The sequence below is a fragment of the Terrapene carolina genome, unplaced genomic scaffold (assembly GCF_002925995.2).
Source record: "Terrapene carolina triunguis isolate 2854851 unplaced genomic scaffold, T_m_triunguis-2.0 Scaffold233, whole genome shotgun sequence".
NCBI lineage: Eukaryota > Metazoa > Chordata > Testudines > Emydidae > Terrapene > Terrapene triunguis.
The window spans coordinates 821,899-842,861 of NW_020664584.1; the positions used below are offsets into that span (position 1 = coordinate 821,899).

The 20,963-nt window shown below is 53.0% G+C and overlaps 1 protein-coding gene across 1 annotated transcript; it reads left to right on the top strand.

Annotated features, from left to right (window-relative positions):
- The first annotated feature begins 4,215 nt into the window (after positions 1-4,215).
- On the top strand, positions 4,216-18,870 carry DBNDD2 (dysbindin domain containing 2). Its single transcript, XM_024201998.1, has 4 exons — positions 4,216-4,389; positions 14,150-14,302; positions 14,585-14,728; positions 16,078-18,870. Exons 1-4 carry the CDS (start codon positions 4,347-4,349, stop codon positions 16,278-16,280), a joined length of 543 nt encoding a protein of 180 aa, XP_024057766.1. The 5' UTR covers positions 4,216-4,346; the 3' UTR covers positions 16,281-18,870.
- Positions 18,871-20,963: the final 2,093 nt, after the last annotated feature.

A 20,963-nucleotide genomic window follows, 5' to 3' on the forward strand; every position in this document is an offset into this window, starting at 1 on the left:
TTTTCTTTTTGAAAAAAACTTTTATTTTTATTTTTTTAATTTGTTTTATAGTCTATATTAGAATTAGAATTATTGTCATACTATTAAAATAAAGTCAAAATCAAAACGAAACATTTTGATCGATCTGAAATGAAACTGTTTTGGGATTTTCTTTTGCAGAGGATTTCAGAGTTTGTTCAGGACAAAAAAAAAAGAGAAATCTCAAAATCCTCTGTGAAATGGAATTTCTGTTCTCCGCAGAGCTCTACTGGCAAGTCAAAGTGTCTTTTGCTCTGGTGGCCGTATTCCTCATTGTTTGGACCCCAAATAAAGCAGCTGGTCAGACTAATAGAAAACAAAGTTCTCACAAGGGTAAAAACATTTCCCTTTCTCCACTTCACACCCATTGGGGGCAGATTTCAGAGTAGCAGCCGTGTTAGTCTGTATCCGCAAAAAGAACAGGAGTACTTGTGGCACCTTAGAGACTAACAAATTTATTAGAGCATAAGCTTTCTATATGCTCTAATACAACCCACTTCTATATGCATCCGAAGAAGTGGGTTGTAGCCCACGAAAGCTTATGCTCTAATAAATTTGTTAGTCTCTAAGGTGCCACAAGTACTCCTGTTTTTATTGGGGGCAGATGTTAACTGTGGAGTGTGAGGTGGCTCCTTGGAGGAGATGCATGGGACAGCATTTCAGGGGCAGTTGAGATGCCCAGTTCAACGACTTTCTGTTAGCTGAGTCCCCAGGTCTCAAAATATTTATGCTCTAGGCACGTTGTGCTGCCAGCAGGAGAGAGGGGGGAGACAGTAAAGGTGCTCCTTCCTGCTATGAACCTTCTCCTCAGTTCTGGCAAACACTAACTAGGTCAGTGATGTATTTGTTCAGTGATCATCACCTGCCCCAAAACAGGAGCTACCTGCTGTGAAACTTTAGCAGGTGACTTGCATTGGGGTTTGAACAGGGCAGGCGGGTGCATCCATCTAATGAAGTAGCATAAATGGGAGACAGCCTAATTTACCCCATTGTATAACCTCCCATCACATCACTGACATTGCCTCAGAAGCAGCATTAGTGGACCTGGAATCATCCACCATCTCCAGCCCTGCCATTGTCTCTGTGCTTCTCCTCCAAGCTTCCTAGCTCCATGTGAGACAAGTTCACTTCACAGCAGCCACATTCCTTCAATAGATGGGAGCTTTTTAGGCTCTCATTTATCCTGGACCAAAATCTTCCTTTTAAGGGAACTGCAAGATTGCAGGCATCAGAGATGGCATTTCAGCCTGGATGGGCTGCACTCTGGCTCAGCTGTAATTTGTTAGGAAAGAAACCCTGCCCTGTCCATGGCAAAAAGCCAATTTCCTCCTTTACTCCTGCAACTTACTGAACAAATCAAGCCACATCTCACGTACAGCCTCTTACGCATGGTGCTTATAAAGAATAAGCTCTATTTTCATTGCTTTATGATTCAGTGCCTGGGTGGGGCTTGTTCACCTTTCACTTGGCAGCTGACTTATTCCAAAATCCTCCCACCCTGTTCCAGTGGTCAGGGACCTGAGTAACCTCCTGTTTTCTGCAGACCTATAATAGAAGAAAGAAACCTGAGCAGGAAATGCAGGAGGAACAAGTCACGTTGCATTTTATTCTGACGATCAGAGTGCTCAGATTACCAGCTTGCCTCAGGAGCTCGGGCAGGAACTGAACTTTGTGCCATGATGATGAAAGAGCCATTTCCCCCCCTAGGTTTGCAATGGGGTCTTGCAGCTGACCTGTGACTATGATGTCATCTCAGTAATTTTGGGCACTAGTTACTATGATGACCTGGAGAGAGACAGTTCATTTCAAGGAGAATTGATGGGGCCCACAAGTGATGCCAGTGTAAAGAAAAGAGCCAGGCCCTTCAGGTACCTGTCAGAGAGAAATAAGATTCAACCTGGGCAGGGCTACATGCTGTTGACCCCTTGTGTCCATTTGCCAGTGGTGTCCATTCCTGATGGATTGCTGTGTAGCGCGAGAGAATGGGGAGTAAATCTCTGCCTCTCTCCTTTCTCCCCAGGCCAGGCATTTATGGCCAAGAGCAGAGGGGACCAGGTTGGAACTTGCAGGGCTGGTTTACATTAAGTTAATTTGAGTAAAACTGATACTCAACAGGCAGTGGGGCCCTATGATAAAACGCCAGGATGCTTCAATGTACTCTACATGCAGGGGGCGATGTTGCTTAATTCTAAGAATTAAGATACTCTTTGCCATGGAAACAGTAAAGAGTGAAACAGCAGAGGGGTGCATGTTTGCTGTGTTATTTATTATTTGCCAGATTATGCCTCTTTTATTCCCACTGAGTAGTATCTTAGTCTTCAATTAGCTCTATTTAAAATCAAAGGGACTACGCAGACTAAGAGAATACTCATTGTGAATAAGAGTGGCAGAATCTGGCCTTAAATCTCACGCTAGTGACTGGTGCCAATTTAGAAAAAGAGACGTACTATAGCAGAGATCTGGGCTGATTCCCTGGCCCTGGACTCTAGCTCCCATAGCTGAGAGTGTATATCAGGGAGGTCAGAAAGGAAGGTGTGGGACAGGAATTTGAGGAAGTGATACTACTGGCTAAAGCCACTCATAATACTGATAGGTGCAGTGCAAGAGGTTTCTGTACATTACCAATGTACCTCAATCCAGATCTGCAGTGGCCCTGTTATTCTAATCATGAGCCCCTCACAAACACTCTGCTGGGACCCCATAGTATTGACCTGCAGTCCCTCTGCTCTTCCAATCCTGGGCCCCTACCAATGCTCTTTAATCCTGACCCCAGGCTATGGACAGAAACAGTCATGTGGAACTCTGGGGTGGGTTTTGGATGTGGATAAATAATCACATGGGCTAAACTGAAACCTCAGAATTAATTTAACTTACATCAGATGGAACCAGTGGCATCAGATCTTCACTTGTCTGGTAATGCGGTGATGCAAACCCTCTGAGGCAGTGGGCTGGGTCAGGGTGGGACTGACAATGGTTGTGGGAAACTCCCTTTCTGGCTGTTTCATGCAGAGAATGGGGAGTAGATCATGCTCTGAGGAGTTGTGAATTCTGGCTGTGATCAGATCCTATCTGCCCAGAGCAGGCACTGGCACTACGGAGGGACTGAGTCACTCTGTGGAGACAGAGGAAGGAAATAGAGGGCCTGCTCCTGAGAGCTCTGCCATTGACTCCATTAGGAGCAGAATCAAGCCCAGCATGTTTCAATGATAGCCAAAGAGCTAATGATGAAAACATGCTGGATATGAGGCTGACAGAGGCCTCTAAGGGAATCTGTGTACTGGAGAAACAGGGAATCAGTTATGATAAGAATGGAGTCTGCAGCCCATTGCCTGCTCAATGATCATATGCGCAGTGCATATAGAGAAGCATAAGACATTAATTATTAACATCAGGCAGGGGGAGGCGGTTTTCCAGATGCACCAGTTCCTGCGCTCTGTATATCTGAGCTCTCTCCACAGCAATTGCAGCCTGTTGCACTGGGATGGAGGGAAGCTGATATCCCACCCTCACCCCGCTTCTGCCGTAAGTGCAGCGTGGTACAGCAGGGATGCTGGCTTTTCCCAGCTGGTGTCACTTCTTTGGCTCCCTTTGCTGGCAGGCCTTGGGCTGCAGTTGAGCCTCAGCCCCAGCTCCATGCTGCGGCCCAAGGAGGGGTGAGAAAAGGAACCTGACTTGCTTCCCCTGGGTCTCCCAGGCAGGTCACCTCTCCTCCCCAGCTCCTGGTGCCCCCTTACTGCAAGGTTCCTCAATGCCCGCCAGAGCCACTCAGCTCAGGGTGACACTGTGCTCCTGGCCAGCCCCCATCCTGTGCAAACAGGGCCAGCGCTGCACTGCCTGGAAGGGGGCAGAGGGGTTGCAGGGTCAGAGCTGAGAAGCTCGCCATAGACACCCCCGTTCCAGCCGGGTGCAGGCTGCTCTCTTGGGTCCCGCCTGCACCTGCTTCCCAGCCGCCCTAACGGGGACCTCAGCATCTCCTGCTCCCTCCCCTGCAGCCACAGGCGATTGCCCGCGCGCTCCCTCGCAGGCAGCCCCCCACCTCCTCCAGGCTCCAGCGCCTGGCCTTGGTACAGCCAGCGGGAGCCCGGAGACCGTGCGAGCTGCAATCCCACCCCCTTTCCGGATCACGCAGTTGGTACAGTCTGCCGAGCCCCAGCCAGCCCGGCCCGGGAGGCAGCCCCAGTTGCACTCTCGGCCGGGCCAGCCCCGCTGGAGCGCTGCCTGCCCTGCCTGGAGAGATAAGCGTGCCCCGGGCTGCAGCGCCCCCTGCACCCGCCCAACCCTGAGCGCGCCCCGGGCTGCCTGCAGCAGACAGCGCCCGCCTGCCCGTCATGTCCGGACCCGGAGCTCACAGCCAGAGCAGGAGGCTGCCCTGTAAGTCCACTCTCGGGAAGGCTGGTGCGGGGGTGGTTATTTGTCCGGTGGCTTCCCAGCGACGGTCCCCCCTGGCTCGGTGGTGGGATCACCCTGCCGCTGACTGTCCGGGAGCAGGCATGGAGGGACATGTGCCGGAGGCGCCCTCTCCCCCTCCGGTGCACGCTCTGCTCCAGGGCTCTAATGTTCCCCAGCAGGAACCCTCCCTGGCCCGGACAGCGCCCCAGGGTTGAGACCCACGTGAGGCTGAGGGCACGCTCCTGATGCCCGCTGCACTGAGCGGGGCTTGGAGCAACCCCCTGTATCCCAGCTCCATCCCCGGCACAGTCACTACCGCCAGCCGGAGGCCGGTGCCCGCTCACCCCCGCACACAGACAGCAGCTGCCTCCTGCCTGGGCAGCCTCGCGCAGGAGGGGGGCACACTGCTGACACTGCAGCTCTTTCGTGGGCCCAGCTCAGGGGGACTTAAAGTGGGCAGGGTCGTCATGGGTCACAGAATTAAAACTGAGTCAGCTCACTAAGGGTGAAAGCACTGCCCTGCCAGTGCATGAACATTTATTGCAGCTGGGATTGTCATAAAACCCCTCCCTCCCCCCTCCCATTTTCCCAAGCCACTTAAAACACTGAGTTAGGGATTCACAATTATCTTGCAGTGGTCAACAGCCCAGAACAATCCTGACTATTGTACAGAAACCGGCTGATTCACCCCCGTCCCCAAAGTGTCATATATCATGGGCACAGGCACTGGCCGTCACCCGTGACTCACACACACTTCCCGTCTGTTTCACACAACTTTCACCTACACCCACTCGCTCCTTCTCTCACACACTTACATTGCACACCCACTCAGCCACACCTGGGTCAGCCTTGCACTGTGTGCATCTCTCTCAGCCAAATGTTTGCTCTGTAAATTTACAGTCAAACATGAGCAATTACTGCTCAGCCACAGTTTAGTCTAGACGCTTCCCTGTGTTCTGTCTGTGTCAGTCCCCTCTGTGTGTGTCTGTGTGTGTGTACATGTACACAAAGGTACTGACTGACGGAGGGAGTTGGGGTTTTGTCCGTGTGGAAGTGCTAACCCAGTGGCGCTCTGCTCCCCCATGCCTTGCCCCCGGCACACGACTCTCTGAACCCTTTCCTTTTTTAGTGAATTCTTTAGCTCTGGCTCATCCTCGGAAGCTGCCGCCAGGCCCCGGCTGGAGCAGCATAGACTCCACAGGCAGCAGCCGCAAACCGTGCTGTGAACAGGCACCAGGCAGAGTACCCCCCACCAATGGTCCCATGGACACTACAGCCATCTCCTCCCATGGGCATAGCCCTTCTCTGTCCTTCCCCAAACAATTCAGCCATACAACCTGTACACCAGCGCCTTCCCACATACCTCCATACACCCTATAGCGCCCTTTCGCCAGCGCCTTCCCACATCTCTTCATACAACCCACCCACCAGCTCCTCTCCACCCCCACCCCCCCACGCAGGGCACCTCTCCACCCCACCAAGCAGCAGCTCCCTCACCAAAGCCCTCAGCTCTGCAATCCCTATTTCCTGGCCGCTCACCTCTGCACAGCCACCAACCCCCTGCCTCCATCTCGCAGTCACCATGCACCAGCCTCCCCTGAAGTCGCTCTTCCCGTACGCCCCATAGTGATTGGTGCCTCCATCCTTTCACATCCCATTGTAATATCATTAGTAGTTCTACATGCTGAGATCCAGGCAGTCACATCTCAAGCTGCTGGATGGTAGGAAGGGCTTGCCCTATGGGATGTGCCCTCAGCTGGGGGCATTCCTTTTGGTGGGGGTGCAGGCTGCTTTCCTGTGAAGCATCAGGCACTGACCTTTGCCAGAAACCGGGCCCAGGGCTGGCTGGGCCATTGTCTGATCCGGATGGGCAAAGCTCTCCCTTATCAGGGGGTAGCCATGTTAGTCTGTATCCACAAAAACAACAAGGAGTCCGGTGGCACCTTAAAGACTAACAGATTTATTTGAGCATAAGCTTTCATGGGTAAAAAACCCACTTCTTCAGATGCATGGAGTGAAAATTACAGATGCAGGCATTATATAATGCCACAGGAAGAGAAGGGAGTTACCTCACAAGTGGAGAACCAGTGTTGACAGGGCCAATTCGATCAGGGTGGATGTAGTCCACTCCCAATAATAGATGAGGAGGTGTCCATTCCAGGAGAGGCAAAGCTGCTTTTGTAATGAGCCAGCTCTCCCTGTCACCGGTGGAACCTAAGGACAGGAGCAAACCCCTGAAGCAGCAAGTGTTCCGGATAGAGAAGCTCCATGGAGCCGGGCAGACAGTGAGTCGGTGAAGGTCTCTGCACAGCCAGGCCAGCTCCAGGCCAAGCTGGGGAGGAGAGACAGGGTGGTATCCCAGCTCCTTTAATGAGCCTCTCAGCAGGACTTGGAAAAGCTTCAGTGTGTGGGGCAGAACATGGTGTGGAGGCTGCCTGTCCATGCAGCCTGCAGCAGCGAGCCTCCCAGCCCGGGTCGACAGACGCAGGCTAGCAGGACTCACCCGAGCGCTCTAAAAATAGCTGTGTGGGCAGCACTTTGAAGTTGTGGCTTGTGCTGGAGCTTGGACTGTGAAGACCACCCCCATCCCTAGGCTTCAGAGCCCGAGCTCCAGTTCGTGCTGCACCTTCACAGCGCTGTCTACAACGCTATTGTTAGAGCACTAGCGCGAGCTTCTGTAGCCCGAGTCTGTCGACCTGGGCTGGGAGGTTCGCTGCCTTGGGCTATGTAAACATCCCCTGTGTGGCTTATGAGCCTCCCCACCTCCTCTCATCTTCCCGAATGCGCTCCTGGCTTTATCCTGCTCAGGGTTCTATGTCAAGTGAATCAGGCCCTGTAAATAGCAGGGTCTTGTGACGTGGCCTCTGCTGGGGAGAGAGCTCTGGGCTATGGGGATATTTTTAGTGTGGAGTCACGGAGGAGTTGAGGATTGGCTGGAATACCGAATACCATTCATGAAGAGTCCATGTCAGAAATCAGGATCACAAGGTGCCACCTCCTCACCCCACTGATACTCTTGCTCTCCGCCCTCCTGTTTTTTCCTGCTCTGTCTCTGCTAAAACCACTTCCCTCCCTCTCCCCGTCCTGTGCACTCCCTCTCACCCGGCAGGCTTGGGTTTAAGTTTTTCCTTTTGCTGCGGTACGAGGCCAGATGCGGAATCTGAGAGGGAGGCTGCGCAGAGAATTTGTACAGGAGCATTCGGCAGGTTCCAGGCATCCAGTTTATGGTCAGCTCATCGCTACAGGCCTCTTCTAGGTCATTCCAATGGTTCTGTTCTAGCTGCCTCACCCCGAGACTGAAGGAAGTCGCAAATTCTTAGGGTGGCTTTATCCTTTATCCTGCAATGTTCTTGCTGAGAGGGGCTCAGACTGGAGTAGCTGCGAGCTCCCCCCACACTCACTGTCCCGACCTGTTCCGTGTAATGCCTCCTTCTGGCAGGGGTTGGGAGTTCACCTCTATAGACAGGGCTTCAATCAAAGGGAGCCCAGGGTATTGTGATTTCCTCCACCACTAGTGTGAATGGGGTCAGTGTGTCCCTGTTCCGGTTCACAGGGCCTGGGGTGATGCTTTTGAGGGAATGCCCCGTCATGGCATGGCCAGATCGGGTGTGAAGCTGTGCTCCTTGGAGTCGCTCCCTAGAGAACTGATCCACACCCTGCAGAATGTACCTTCTTCCCTCATTTATACTCTGTTAACCTCCCCTTTCCCCCTGACTTTGCCCCATTCATGGCTTACTCTGTTTCTTTAATCTCTTGGGGAGTTTTCAAGGGATTTAAAGAGACATCAATTAATGAAAACCTTCTCCCCATCTCCTCTTGGATTGTGCCTCCTTTAACAAGCCCCCCGCCCCCATCCATTCAGACTGCCTGGTGCACAGAGTGGGGTTTGTACTAGGATCCAGCAGGACAAGGGGAAATGACAAACATGTCCACTCCCAGCGGAAACACGGCCAGACAAGCTGCCGTGTGCTCAGTGCTCAGCCCAAGAAATCAATGAAAAGATCTCACTGTGTCCCAAATAATCCATTCAGCCATATCACTCCCAGGGCTCATGTCACCCTCAGTCGCTGGGAGCTACCCAAAGCCAATGCTCGGCACCATTCCCTGCTGGTGTGGAATAGCTGGGACTGGGAGCTCCTTGTGGCTGGAACTCCTGCACTGTTCACTATTATGCTTCCTGCAGGAAGATGGGGAATAGAGGAGCTGAGCACCTTCCATGTCTGGCCTTTCTGCAGTCACCCTACAGGGTCTCGTGCTGAGAGACAGAGAATTCCAGCTGTGCAACCCAGCCAGCATATCTGCCCTGTTTCTTTCAGTACATCTTGCGAAGGCAGGGTGGCACTGGAGTCTCTGGAGCCAGAACACCTCCCCTGGCTCCTTACATTGCTTCCTGCTGCTGGGAGAGCCTGGGACCGAAGAAACCGAGCAATGGCAGAAGAAGGAAATCCCCATATCTGTTTCCTTCTCACGGGCCTGTGGTAGGCTGGCTCCTCTCCCTTCAGTCCCCACACTTGCATTCAGGTCCAGTTCTTCTATAGGCTTTGATGCCTAATGAGCAGCAAGAGCCGGAAGGATTTGAAGGCAGCAGGGAGCCTGGTGCCATTTCACGCTCTTGGGAAGTGACAGGCTGACGTGTTGGGGGGTCAGTGATCCAGGAAAGGCAGTGCTGTGTCCCAGCTGCGAATGTGCATAAGCCTCAGCCCATTGGTTGAGTGCCTTGTAAAAAAGACCACCAGCAGGTATTTAAACCTCAGAATGAATTCCCTGCAGCGCACAGGGGCTGCATTGTGTGAGTGTGTGTGTCACTTGCTGGGAACATGCCATCCTGATGAGACAATCACAGCGACTGACAGCGAGGAGAATGTGACCATCAGTCACATGGCGAAGGGCAGAGACAGGGAATGTTAGTCTCTTTTATTTCCTCCATGGCAGTTATTTAGCTGCAAATACATGAGCAGAGCTCTTGGCCTCCTAGAGTGCCTGAGATACAGGAACAGAGCGAGGGGGAGGGGAGAGAGGGAGCTGAGATGAGGAAGTGGGGGAAAAGGCTCCATCTTTGTTTCTCACTGCAGTCACCAGTCAGTCACCCCGCTGCACATCTTGCTTGATGCCTGCCTTAGTTACATAATGGTATTTCAGTGCCGGCTACTCAGCTGGCTAATAAAAGCTCGCCAAGGAATTTACAGACAAGTTTGCTAATAAATGCAGGCACATCTTCCCCACTGAGGCTCTAGCACAGCTCTTGAGTGAGAGTAACACACCAGCACCAGCTGTGAGTGTACCAACCCATGCCACCTCCCTGCATCTCCTCCTGGGTGCCTGGAACATCCCATGGTTGTAATTGTCATGTCTTGGGAGAGAGATGTACAATGTGTGCATTAACAGTGTAGAAAATTGCAAACTCTTAGGATGGCCTTACCCTTTATCCTGCAATGTTCTTGCAGGGAGGGCCTGAGACTGGAATAGCTGTGCGTTCCCCCTTCCCCTCTGCATACAGACAGTGCCTCCTCCTGGCAGAGGTTGGGAGCTCACCTCTACAGACAGGGCTCAAATCAAAGGGAACCCAGGGCACTGTGCTTTCCTCCAATACTAGAGTGACTGGGGTCAGTGTGTCCCTGTTTCCACTGTGTCCCCTGTTCCAATGGAATAGGTGCACCAAGTAGATCACATGGTGCTTGTTGCTCTACTGGAAAGTGAAGTTGTAACATATCGGCTGTTGGGCCCCCAAACAGCAGTATTATTAATCTGTTAGGTTCATATTGATATTGCAATAGTATCTAGGGACCCTGCCTGAGGACAGGCCCCGCTGTGCTAGGTGCTGTACAAATACATAGTAAGAGTCACGCTGTGGTTGTGGAAGCCAGCCTGTGGTTGTGGACGCTGTTGATGCCAAGGATATGGGGAATGAGGGCCCTTGGGAAGGAGTGTGAGGTGCAAGAACTTCAGGATCACCTTCTCCAAAGTGTCCCCAGCTCTCAGGGGTTTCACTAGAGCTGCTTAACACCCCCAGTACCTGAACCTTGGCTTCTCTGCACTACTCGAATTTGCTGGCCACTTTCCCTGGGAAAATTGTGACAAGCCACTGGATGGTCCAGCCTGTTAGCCGGGGATTCCAACAATGCTACAGCTGCAGCTTTCCTGGAGCAGTGGGAAGCTGGTGACTCTGCCCTGGTGGGAAAGCACAATAGGGCAGGCTCCATGCAGCTGGGCTGTGTCATTAGTAAGGCTAAGATTTTATCATGGTTATTTTAGTAAAAGTCACGGACAGGTCACGGGCAATAAACAAAAATTCACGGAGCCGGTGACCTGTCCGTGACATTACTAAAAATACCCTGGGGGCAGGGGTATGTAGGGGGGAAGAATGGAGTCCCATCGCAGAGGGGATGGTCAGGCCGAGCCCCCACACCAGCGGGCCACAGCTACGGGACAGGGGTGTGTGGCCCTGGCTGCAGCTCCCACCAAGCCTCAGCCACAGCTGGGGGTGGCGTATGGCCATGGAAGCTGCGAGGGGGATGCACTGTCCCCAGTGCAGCCGGCGGGCAGGGGCACACAGCCCCGGCTGCAGCCCCTGCCAAGCCTGGAACACCGCAGGGTTTGAGTGCTCGGCCCTGGCTGCAGCCCCCGCCAAGCCTGGGACACCGCAGGGCTAGGGCGCGCGGCTCCATCTGCAGCCCCCGCCAAGCCCGGGACACCGTGGGGCTGGGGAGTGCATCCCTGGCTGAAGCTCCTGGCGGAAGCTGTGGGGCTAGGGCTGCAGCGTCCTGGTTCCAGCCAGCCCCAGTTTCAGGGCAGGGACGCACAGTCCCGTCTCCGCCTCCTGAAGCCCTAGACGTCATGGAGGTGCAGGAAAGTCACGGAATCCGTGACTGCTGTGGCCTCCATGACTAAATCATAGCCTTAGTCATTAGCTACCCTGCAGGGGCTGCCAAAGGGGCCCAGAGTTACCTCGATGCTAATTGAGGGAGAGACAATCCTCCAGGGTTAACCTGTTCTTTGTGCAGCCCAGAGCTTTGTAATTAGACCACCCCAGTCTCCTTCCTGCCTCTGTGCCATAGCTGTTCCCCCAGCCCTTCTCTGCCTCCCAGACTCTCTGACACAGCTCTGGAGTTGCTGATGGATTAGCGAGTATGTGTGGGATCGAAGGGGTGGGGGGGCTTAGATTCTGTGTGGCCCTGCCCCAGGATAAGGAGGAGAATGAGCTCCTGGCCAGTGCAGCAGCAGATGGTGAGACCAGCAAGGAAAGTAAAATGGGCTTAATCTCGACATGTTGTTAAGGCGCTTTCAACACGGGGTTTAGTCTCTTGGCAAAGTGTGTGAGATCCTGGCTCATGGGCACCTTGCCAGCCCAGCCCTTGGCGATGGACAAGGAGACAGACAGCAGCAGGGGCTGGCACTGAGCTCTCTGGCTGCAGTAAGTGGGGAGGCCTAGACCTGGGCTGGGCATCTTGGAACCAGAACTTATGCCAGGTGCGTTGGAGCCTGGAAATGGGCCCAGCAGTAATGGGACAAGCAGAACCAGAAATGAATACAGAACCCCGGGGGAAACGTGCAGGTCACCAGGAGTATAAGTCACACAGCGTTGGCAGCTGGTTCCTGTTTGGTATGTTTCAGATGCAAGAGTTTAGCCCTGAGGGGTTTCCCTGGGGCAGGTGTCTGGAGGGGGGTGTTTAGCTTTGAAGGGTTTCCCTGCAGCAGGTGTGTGTGTGGGGGGTAGGGGACGGAGAATAGTCCTGAGGGGTTTCCCTGGGGCAGATGTCTGATGGGGAAGAAGGTTACCCTTAAGAGGTTTCCCTATGGCAGGTATTGGGAGGGGGGGAATTTAGCCCTGCTGGGTGTCCCTGGGGCAGGTGTCTGGGCAGGGAGTTTAGCCCTGAGGGGTTTCCCTGGGGCAGGTGTTGGGGGGGAGGGAAGAAGAAGTTTGTTTCCTCTGGGGTCCTATGTTATAACATTCTGGTCCTGATACAGACACAGCCCCCGCCAGCCAGGGTGGGGATCCCATGCAATTGCTGCCCTTTGCTGGGTTCCCCCCTGCCCCCGCTTCCGGCAGCAGGAGGTGGGTTTGGTCAGTGCTGGGATGGGGACAGGCTAGAATGTTTGTTTGGTTTCCTTGGTTTCTGCCCTGCCCGGCTGGGTTGTCACATTTTCCTTGCCTGGCCAAGAGTAGCAGAGTCGGATCCTGGAATGAGACTCCAGTCTGGGAGCATCCAGGCAGCTGCTGGAATAAACCAGCAAGGTCCAGTTCCTCAAAGGTATTTAGGCTCCTAAATTCCATTGAACTCAAACACCTTAGCGGATCTGGGCCCAGGAAACCAATTGGCCAAGCTAGAAGGGCTGCAGGTTCTTTGCTCCTCTGCTTTCCTAAAGCGGGAGGGACAGAGACAGGCCCTGCTGTGCTTAGGAGGAACTGGCCCTCCATCACCTTGTTCCCTGCGGAGGGCTCAGCCCTCTTCCCTCAGTGGCTCCTCATTGCTCTTGGGAGCAGAGTTAAACCATGGGAGGGATGAAAGGAATGCAAATGCAAAGATCCAGGCTGGCTGTGTGTGAAGGGGGGTGGGGCGAATGGAGGAGCCTGTTTGTCTGTATGTGTGTGTGTGTGTGGGGGGGACTGGGATTATAGACTGGTGTACGGAGGGGAGTGTTTGTAGGCGGAGGTGGGGGTGTTAATGCCATTTTATTACTATCACATTTCTCAGTCCAGTATCCCTGGCACTCAGGGTCAGTTCCTGTTCCTGGGAGAGTTTCTGCTGTGTTAATATTCAAAGGCAACTCTCTGGTTAACCCTTTGTTAGGCAGCAGGAAAACCAGAGTGTGACAGGCTGGAGCTGAGACTACCCCATATCACGCACACCTGAGCACTCTGGTTACAGTCCTGAACAGTCAACATCTGGGCTGCCATGTTTCTTCTCTGCCAAGCAAGGCAGGAGTGTCATCTAGTGCAGGGGTTCTCAAACGTCATTGTACCACAACTCCTTTCTGACAACAAAATTACTACATGACCCCGGGGGTGGAGGGCCGGAGCCTGAGCCCTGCTGCCCCGGGTGGGGGAAGAGAGGGGGTTGGAGCCTGAGCCCCACTGCCCTGGGGGGGACGGACAGGGGGCCGGAGCCCAAGCCCTGGGTCCCAGCAAGTCTAATGCTGGCCCTGGTGACCCCATTAAAATGGGGTTGCAACCCACTTTGGGGTCCCGACCCACAGTTTGAGAACCGCTGATTAGTGGTTAGAGCAGAGGCTTGTGAGTCAGGAGGACCTGATTCTATTCCTGGCTCTGATACTGGGTGACCCTGGGCAAGTCACGTCTGCTTTCCGTGCCTCAGTTTCCCTCTCTGGAAAATGAGGATAACAGAACACTAATCCCCTCTCACGGAGGGGGTGAGAGTTAAAGTTTGTAGAGCGCTTTGAGAACCCTGGAAGAAAGGTGGGGAAGCCCAAAGTATGAGACAGTCATTGCAGCTGTGGACACCACACTGGGCTGTATCACAGGAGCAGAGTCAGTAGTAGTGGCCCCCAGCACAGATTGCACTGCTGGAGCAAGCTCCATGGCCTGTAATACCTCTTCCATTGCTACCAAATCACAATGCACCCCCATGGATAAAGTAGAGCAGGAGACCAATACCTATCCTGCAGGACACTGATAGAAGGAATAGGGTGGACTTATGCAGCCCTTCTTGGCCTTGGCTGATCTCCCATGCCCCATCTGACTGCATCTAGCCTGTGCCTGATCTTCCACCTTGTTCCTCTACAGCTGACATGGAGCATGGGCAGCGGGGACTGGAGCCAGAGCAGATGCAGCAGCAGCTCAAATTACGTGACAGGCAGAAGTTCTTTGAGGAGGTTTTCCAGCATGATGTGGATTTCTTCTTCCCCATGTCCCACCTGCAGATAGAGCACAGGAGACGTAAGTGCCGCCCGCCCGGGGCTAGGGGGAGGTGTCTGTCACACACAGAATGGGATGGAAGGCAGTGCAGAGGGGGTGACCTGTTATTTATAGAGCCCTGAACAGGTCATAAAGATAAGGGCCCTGAAGAGCTCACACTATAAACAAGCCAGTAGGCTAGTCCCACAAGCTGGCCTCCCATGGCATTGTCTTCTCAGTGCTGCTGGTCCAGGGCTAATAGGTTCTCATCTGGCTGGCACTAGTGATGGGCCCTCCCTTGTTTTCTGGCCCGTGTCTCTGCAGCTCCACTGGGCAGCATTTCCTCCATGGAGGTGAATGTGGACATGCTGGAGCAGATGGAGATGATGGACCTGTCTGACCAGGACACCGTGGACGTGTTTCTCAGCTGTGGGACAGAGGATAACAATGTTGCCGGTCTCCTGCCAGGTATGTACGCAACCCTCCCTGTTTGCTCCCTGCTGCCCCCCAACCTTCACGCCAGCTGGTCAGTTCGTCGATCCAGTCCAAGCCCTGCTGTGACTCTCTTCAGTCCTGAAGGGCAACAAACTTGGGGCTTTGGCCTGTGGGATTGGAAAAGTTCACACCCGCACAGCTCCGCTAGTACAGCTCCATCAGCAATATGAGCAATGGAGGCTGCCGTGTAGAAAGGGCACAGGCATTTTCAGCATCACGACATCTAATCTTAGGGAAGGATACTGTTGTACAAACACCTGTCCCCTGTCTACACTACAGCCACCATTGCTGGGAGCAGAGAATTACGGATCCAAGTTTTCCAGGGCTGAGGTGCACTCTGAGCTTTTTAGGGTTTGTAAGACTGAATTCTTGTCCCCCCAAACTGCTCTAGAGCAGCCACTGTTCTATCACACCCTGCTGCACTCCTCACATGCTCACTCTCCCCTGGGCCCTGATTGCCCATGCTGAGCTCTCTGCACAAAGTGTGGGGGTGCCAAGACCCTGACTGTCTTGCATTGAGCTCCCTGTTGGGGGCAGTGTCAGCACCATCGTGGCCCCAGGCTGGGCTCCTCACATGGGGAGTGGGGAGCCATGCAGACCCCAGTTACCCTGTGTTGAGCTCATTGCCTGGGGAGGGGGACCCCAATGGGGGAGGAGGAGGCGGCATCGGCAGCCTGATCACCCCATACTGCACTCCTTGCAGAGACTCTGAGAATGAGTCACTCTGAGAATGAGTCAAGCCATTTAGCGGCAGATTCTCCTCTGTTCCAGTTAAACGGCCTCACACGTGAAGGCCCCAAGCTGGAATTTTACAAGCGAGACGGAAAAGGCTCCACTGCCAAAAATGGGGAAGGAATGTGAGGCACATGCCCTGCTGCCAAAGTCTGGGACTGGGGAAGGAGACCCGGCTCTGGCAGCAGCCTGGCTCGTGCTGGGGATCAAAGTCGGGCTAAGGGATCGGTAGCTCAGCAGCTCAGTCCTGCTTACGGCCAGCTCATGTCTCTCTGCTCATGGACAATAAGAATTTTGAGCCCAGTGACTCCCACCCAAATCCCTCCTACCCCCCACCTCTCCTGATAGGGATAGTTCCAGCCTCATCGCCTTTCCTCCTAAAGGGCCTAGAAACATTGTGTACCAGAGTCGCTGCCCCTGCTGAAATGGCGCTCTGCACATCTATAGCCCCTGCAATGGGCTGGGAAAGGGATGAAGGCACAGCCTGCCTGCAGAGGGGTATGGTGGAGGTGAAGGGGGCTGGGCACAAGGCCTGCAAAGATGCTAGCATGTTGGTTTCTTCTGCTAATCTTGCCTCTCTCCTTGGGCAGAGCCCAGCCACTACCAGGAGGAAATCACCCTGCAAGTGCCCAATGCGGCCGAGATCAAATCCCGGATCTCGTCCACATCCTCCGTGTCCACAGACCTGAACAGCCTGGACACCAGCGAGGAGGGGGCTGAGACCCCCGTGGTGCAGTCAGATGAGGATGAGCCCCAGGAGGACAGTCCTGAAGCACAGGCGGCCAGAAGCTAGCAGCAGGCTCCCTGCTCTCTCCTCATCCACCCTCCGCATGGACCTGCCAGCATGAGAGGAAGGAAGGCTGCTGGTTGTTTGACGCCTGCTCAGTACAACCTGAGCTGTCTCCCCATCCCAAGGAGCGGAGAGACGGCTTCCCTCAGCACGTTCTTCAGTCAGCCAGGAGAGTGGTGCAGAAACAGAGGGGTAGTGTAGTGCTTCAGAAATTAACTCTTCAGGCTTTGCTACTAACTCTCCCGCTTCACTCACCTGAACTGCTACACGAGCCATGGCCTCAGTTGTGCCCATTCCTGGCAAGGCCTCCCCGCAGGATCGCAGTCCCCCAGTCCCAGTGGGACCCCCCCTTCTAGGCAAATGTGTAACAAGAGCCTACAGAGAAATTACACTCCTGTCAAATAAGCCGTAGGGATGGTGTGTGTTATTGGAGAACCATGAATGCCTGGTGGTTGGTGGGGATGAGGGGCTGGCCTAGGAAGCGGCTGCAGAATGAGGAAGAGGAGAGCCTCAGGGAGGGGAGACAGGCTTAAGGCAGGGGATGAAGCAATTACAGCCATACTACCAAGGACAAGACCTCAGTAGCAGATGAGCCAAAGTTTCTCAGTCGCCGGAGAACAAGGGTCTTAACTTCGTTCCCAGACCAGGCGCCAGCCCAATCCAGTGGCCATTCCTCTGCCCAACATAAATACAAGTGGCATAGTCCTCATTACCCACCGCTGAGAAGAACTATGGGGGTTAATGGGGCAAATCACCAACCCATCCCAATAATAATACTGAGCACTTCTATGGTGCTTTGCATTTTCAAAGGGCTTTGATTGCACTTGTGCTTACAGAGGAGACAGCCTGAGATCGCAGTGAGAATGTACTGATTCCCACACTAAACCAGCAGGGCTGGTGGGCGTGGGAGCACTGTGATCGGTAACATGATCCCATGAGTGTGTTCATGCAATTGCCCATGAATTGTATGACCCTTCTAGCACCAATTATCAGGTGCAGCAACAGCAGAGTAGCCCCCTAAGCACAGCAGAATACCCAGCATGGCTGTTGGCGCTCTGGCTAGCTGTGTTACAAGGACAGATTGTCACTTTGACCCCCTTCCTTGTTGGCTATTTGTCTTGCCCTCTTCCTACTCTCGGGAATGAGCATAGCCACACACAGATCCGGCTGCATCACCATTTTAGGGAGGCGTGCTACTGCCACCATCTGATCTAATACAGGAAAGCTTTGGCCACAAGGAGACTATGTAACAGGAAAAACAAAGTCACTGCCATGACGGAAGTGGAGCATCCTCAAGGAGAGGAGTCTGGTGTATAAATAACAGAGGCTGGGTATTGCTCCAGATCCAGGCCATTTCCCAGGGAGCACTCAGAGCTGCATAGTAGCTAGACACATACTAGCAGACACTGTTGGACCCTGGCTGCAGCATTTAGCATCCCAAGTACCATCAAATGAAAAGCCAGGTGCAGATGAGTCACATTCTGTCCACTATACTGCCTCATAAAGCACTTTCCAGAGAAAGAGGATAAAGGGAAAAGAAAGGTCTGAAAAGAGGAAGTGACTCAGCAGATTGGCAACTCCCGAGAGACGGGGGCAGCACAAATATAGTCCTAGCAATCAGCTAAACCCATGGAAAAATCCAAGAAATGAATGGCCACTGCTGAGCAAGGACTGCCCCCAGGACCCTGATTTCAGCTGGTTTGCAGCAGTCTGTGGACAGAGTGGTGCAGGGAGTCTCCTAAGCCCAGAGAATTTGTGTCTAGTGCCTCTGGCCATCCTGGCTCATGTGTAGCTGAAGCATTCCAGTACTGCAAGTCTCCACCCCTGTGCTGAGAAGCTTGGCATGTTCATTACAGGAGTGCTCTTCCAGGTCTCAGTGGTTTTGGGCTAGGGCTGGGCATACACTGTGAGTTTTGGGGTATTGCTTGGGGCTGCACTGAGTGCTTGTTTGTGCCTTTGCAAGTCAGAATGGTGGCAGGTGTTCTCCAGCTGCTGGGTGTGGTTCAAAACATTCTCCAGCAAGACCTTCTGTTGTGCAGCATCTGCAGCTCCCATGCAATCTCCTAGGCCTGGAGTCCCTCACATTCTCTTACAAAGTCCTGGCACCAGGGTTCTGGAGCGGAGCCTGGAGCTGGAGCCCAGAGCAGCTCCAGAGCAGTGGAACTGCAGGTTTTTGCCTGGAGCGGAGCCAGAGCACAGCTCCAAAGCCCTGCCTGGCACAGAGCTCATGTGTCTAGATTCCATATGGGCTTCTGAGCAAGCACTTGTTCCTACATGGTGTGGAGGACTCTGGCCCTGATACAGAGAAGCATAAACATTTAAGCAGGTGGCTAGCCAATTGAAGTTAATGGGCTTACTCACAAGCATGTGTTTAACCTTAAGCATAAGTGTTTCACTAGATAAGAGCCAGCGTGCTCTGCACGTTGCAGGATCAAGCCCTAAATGAGCTAGCTGAACTTCTCCTGCACTCCCATCAATACTTAGGGAGGGAGCACTTCCAACATAGGAGACTTGTCTCTGAACATTTTGTGTGGATCATAGTATTCATTATTAAGGCTACGTTTTAGTCATGAGTATTTTTAGTAAAAGTCATGGGCAGCAAACAAAAATTCACAGCCTGAGACCTGTCCATGACTTTTACTGTATACCCCTAACTAAAACTTGGGCGGGGGGCCATGGGTGCTCTGGGGGAGGTGGTCCAGGGGGTGCCATGGGTGCTGGGGGAGGTGGCCCAGGACCCCCACTAGTGCTGGGGGGGGCAGCGATGCACAGCCTGGGATCCCTGCTGGTGCTGGGGGGGAGGGGGTGGGGGGTTGGTGGGGCTGTCAAGCTACCTACCCGACTTTGCATGTCCCTACAGCTCCTAGGCGGTGGAGGGGCCAGGGAATTCCGCGTGCTGCTCCCGCCACAAGTGCCGGCTGCGCAGCTCCCATTGGCTGGGAACCACAGCCAATGGGAGCTGAGAGGGCAGGGCCTGCGGGCAGCGCACGGAGCCCCCTGGCTCTTCCATCACCTAGAAGCTGCAGGGCCATGCCAGTGGGAGCCGGGGAGCCCCCTCACCCCAAGGTAAGCGCCCCCCGCTCCTCCCAATGCCTGCCCCTAACCCTGAGCCCCCTCCCACACACCCAAACTGCTGCTGCTGGCCCAGGGGCTGCCCGGCTTGGGAAGCCCCCGAGCCAGCACCAGCCGCTGCAGAAGTCACGGAGGTCACAGAAAGTCATGGAATCCGTGACAGACTTGCAGTCTCATTCATTATCTTTGTTCATTTGGGAACTCTGGAATTCAGCATATGCCCCAGACATTGGAGATGGCAGAAATGATACAAGTTTGGACTGTGGTATTTTAGGAATTATTTTTTACATACACATCTACTGGGAAAAAACACAGCACTTTGTCTTGGCTGCTTGTCTGGCTGAGAGACTGAGATACAAACTGATGTGATTAGCTTTTATATATAGTTAAGGATAAGCAGGGCAGAACCGGGGGGGTCTCTTGCACGGCTAGCTCTTTGCACTGTGTCTACCCTATAATGTAAGATCCTGCTCTTTAGCATATGTTAAAGCTTTGCTGAAAGGCTGCACCATGCTCCGGTAGGCAGGTCAGACTATTCTTAGTGAGATGCTAAACCTGCCCTGTGTTGTATAATCCATTAACTCTGAGGAGATTGCAATGTAGTCATGGGGTTAATGGTTCAATAAAATTTCAGATTCAAATGTGTGTCGTGTCTGCCCTCTAGTGGGGAATGTAATTAGACATTAAAAATGAGTGCAGGAATTAAACATGATTGCCTACACAGCCCCTGTAGAAAATAAGAACATGTTCTCGCAGAGTAGGCCTGGTGAGATGTTGTTTCACACTGGCACAGAGAGCAAAAACCAGTGCCGGCACTTGTACAGTGCAACAAACTCAACATCCCAGCTCCACAAGAAATTAAATAACTGCCAATAAGCCTGTTAACCAAGCCCTACAAACAAGGGAAAGTTTGCCAGGGTCAGAATTTGCTTGATTGCTCCATCTGTTCAGTGCTGAGGGAAGTGGTCAGGCCTGCTGTCATCCATACTGACAGCTCCAGAATGAGATTTTCAACAGATTTCAAAACCCAGGGACGCGGTGCCCGGAGGATATTCATTAGACAAGTAATCCCAGTGCTAAACCACAGATATATTGGCCACAGCAGCAAGCAGTAGAATGTTAGACAGCAAGTGACAAAGGCCCTAAAAACCCAAACACACTCCTAGAACTGGAATTTCCATGCCATTACGTTCATGTAGAAAAATTTTATAAAAAAGCAAGGCAAAGTGCAGAGTACACCCTGCTCCTACTGATGGACTCTGGCATCTGCACTCAGTTACCTACACAGCTTTCAGAGGTGCTTGGGTGGATGTATATCCATATATATATTAAGGTAAACATAAGGTCTATAGAATATAAACCTTCCAGCTTCACAGCAGACACCATGATTAGCTTTCAGTATTAGGAAGCAACTTCCTCTTTGGGCAAATTATTACGTAACTGTCTATTGTGTGTTTTTAGCAACTGCAAAAGTATCTACTACAGGCCACTGTCAGAGACAAGCCACTGGTTTAGATGGACCCCAGTTGGATCGGATATGATAATATCAGAAAATACTCATTTTCACAGGATAATCCATGTTCTATCACCTTGAAAAACAGATGTTGATTTATA

Bases quoted from the DNA above. Each gene is read 5' to 3' on its own strand.
- DBNDD2 (XM_024201998.1), top strand. From the start codon at position 4,347: ATGTCCGGACCCGGAGCTCACAGCCAGAGCAGGAGGCTGCCCT. The intron at 4,390-14,149 runs GTAAGTCCACTC...GTTCCTCTACAG, and splicing joins CCAGAGCAGGAGGCTGCCCT to CTGACATGGAGCATGGGCAG. The intron at 14,729-16,077 runs GTATGTACGCAA...CTCCTTGGGCAG, and splicing joins TGTTGCCGGTCTCCTGCCAG to AGCCCAGCCACTACCAGGAG.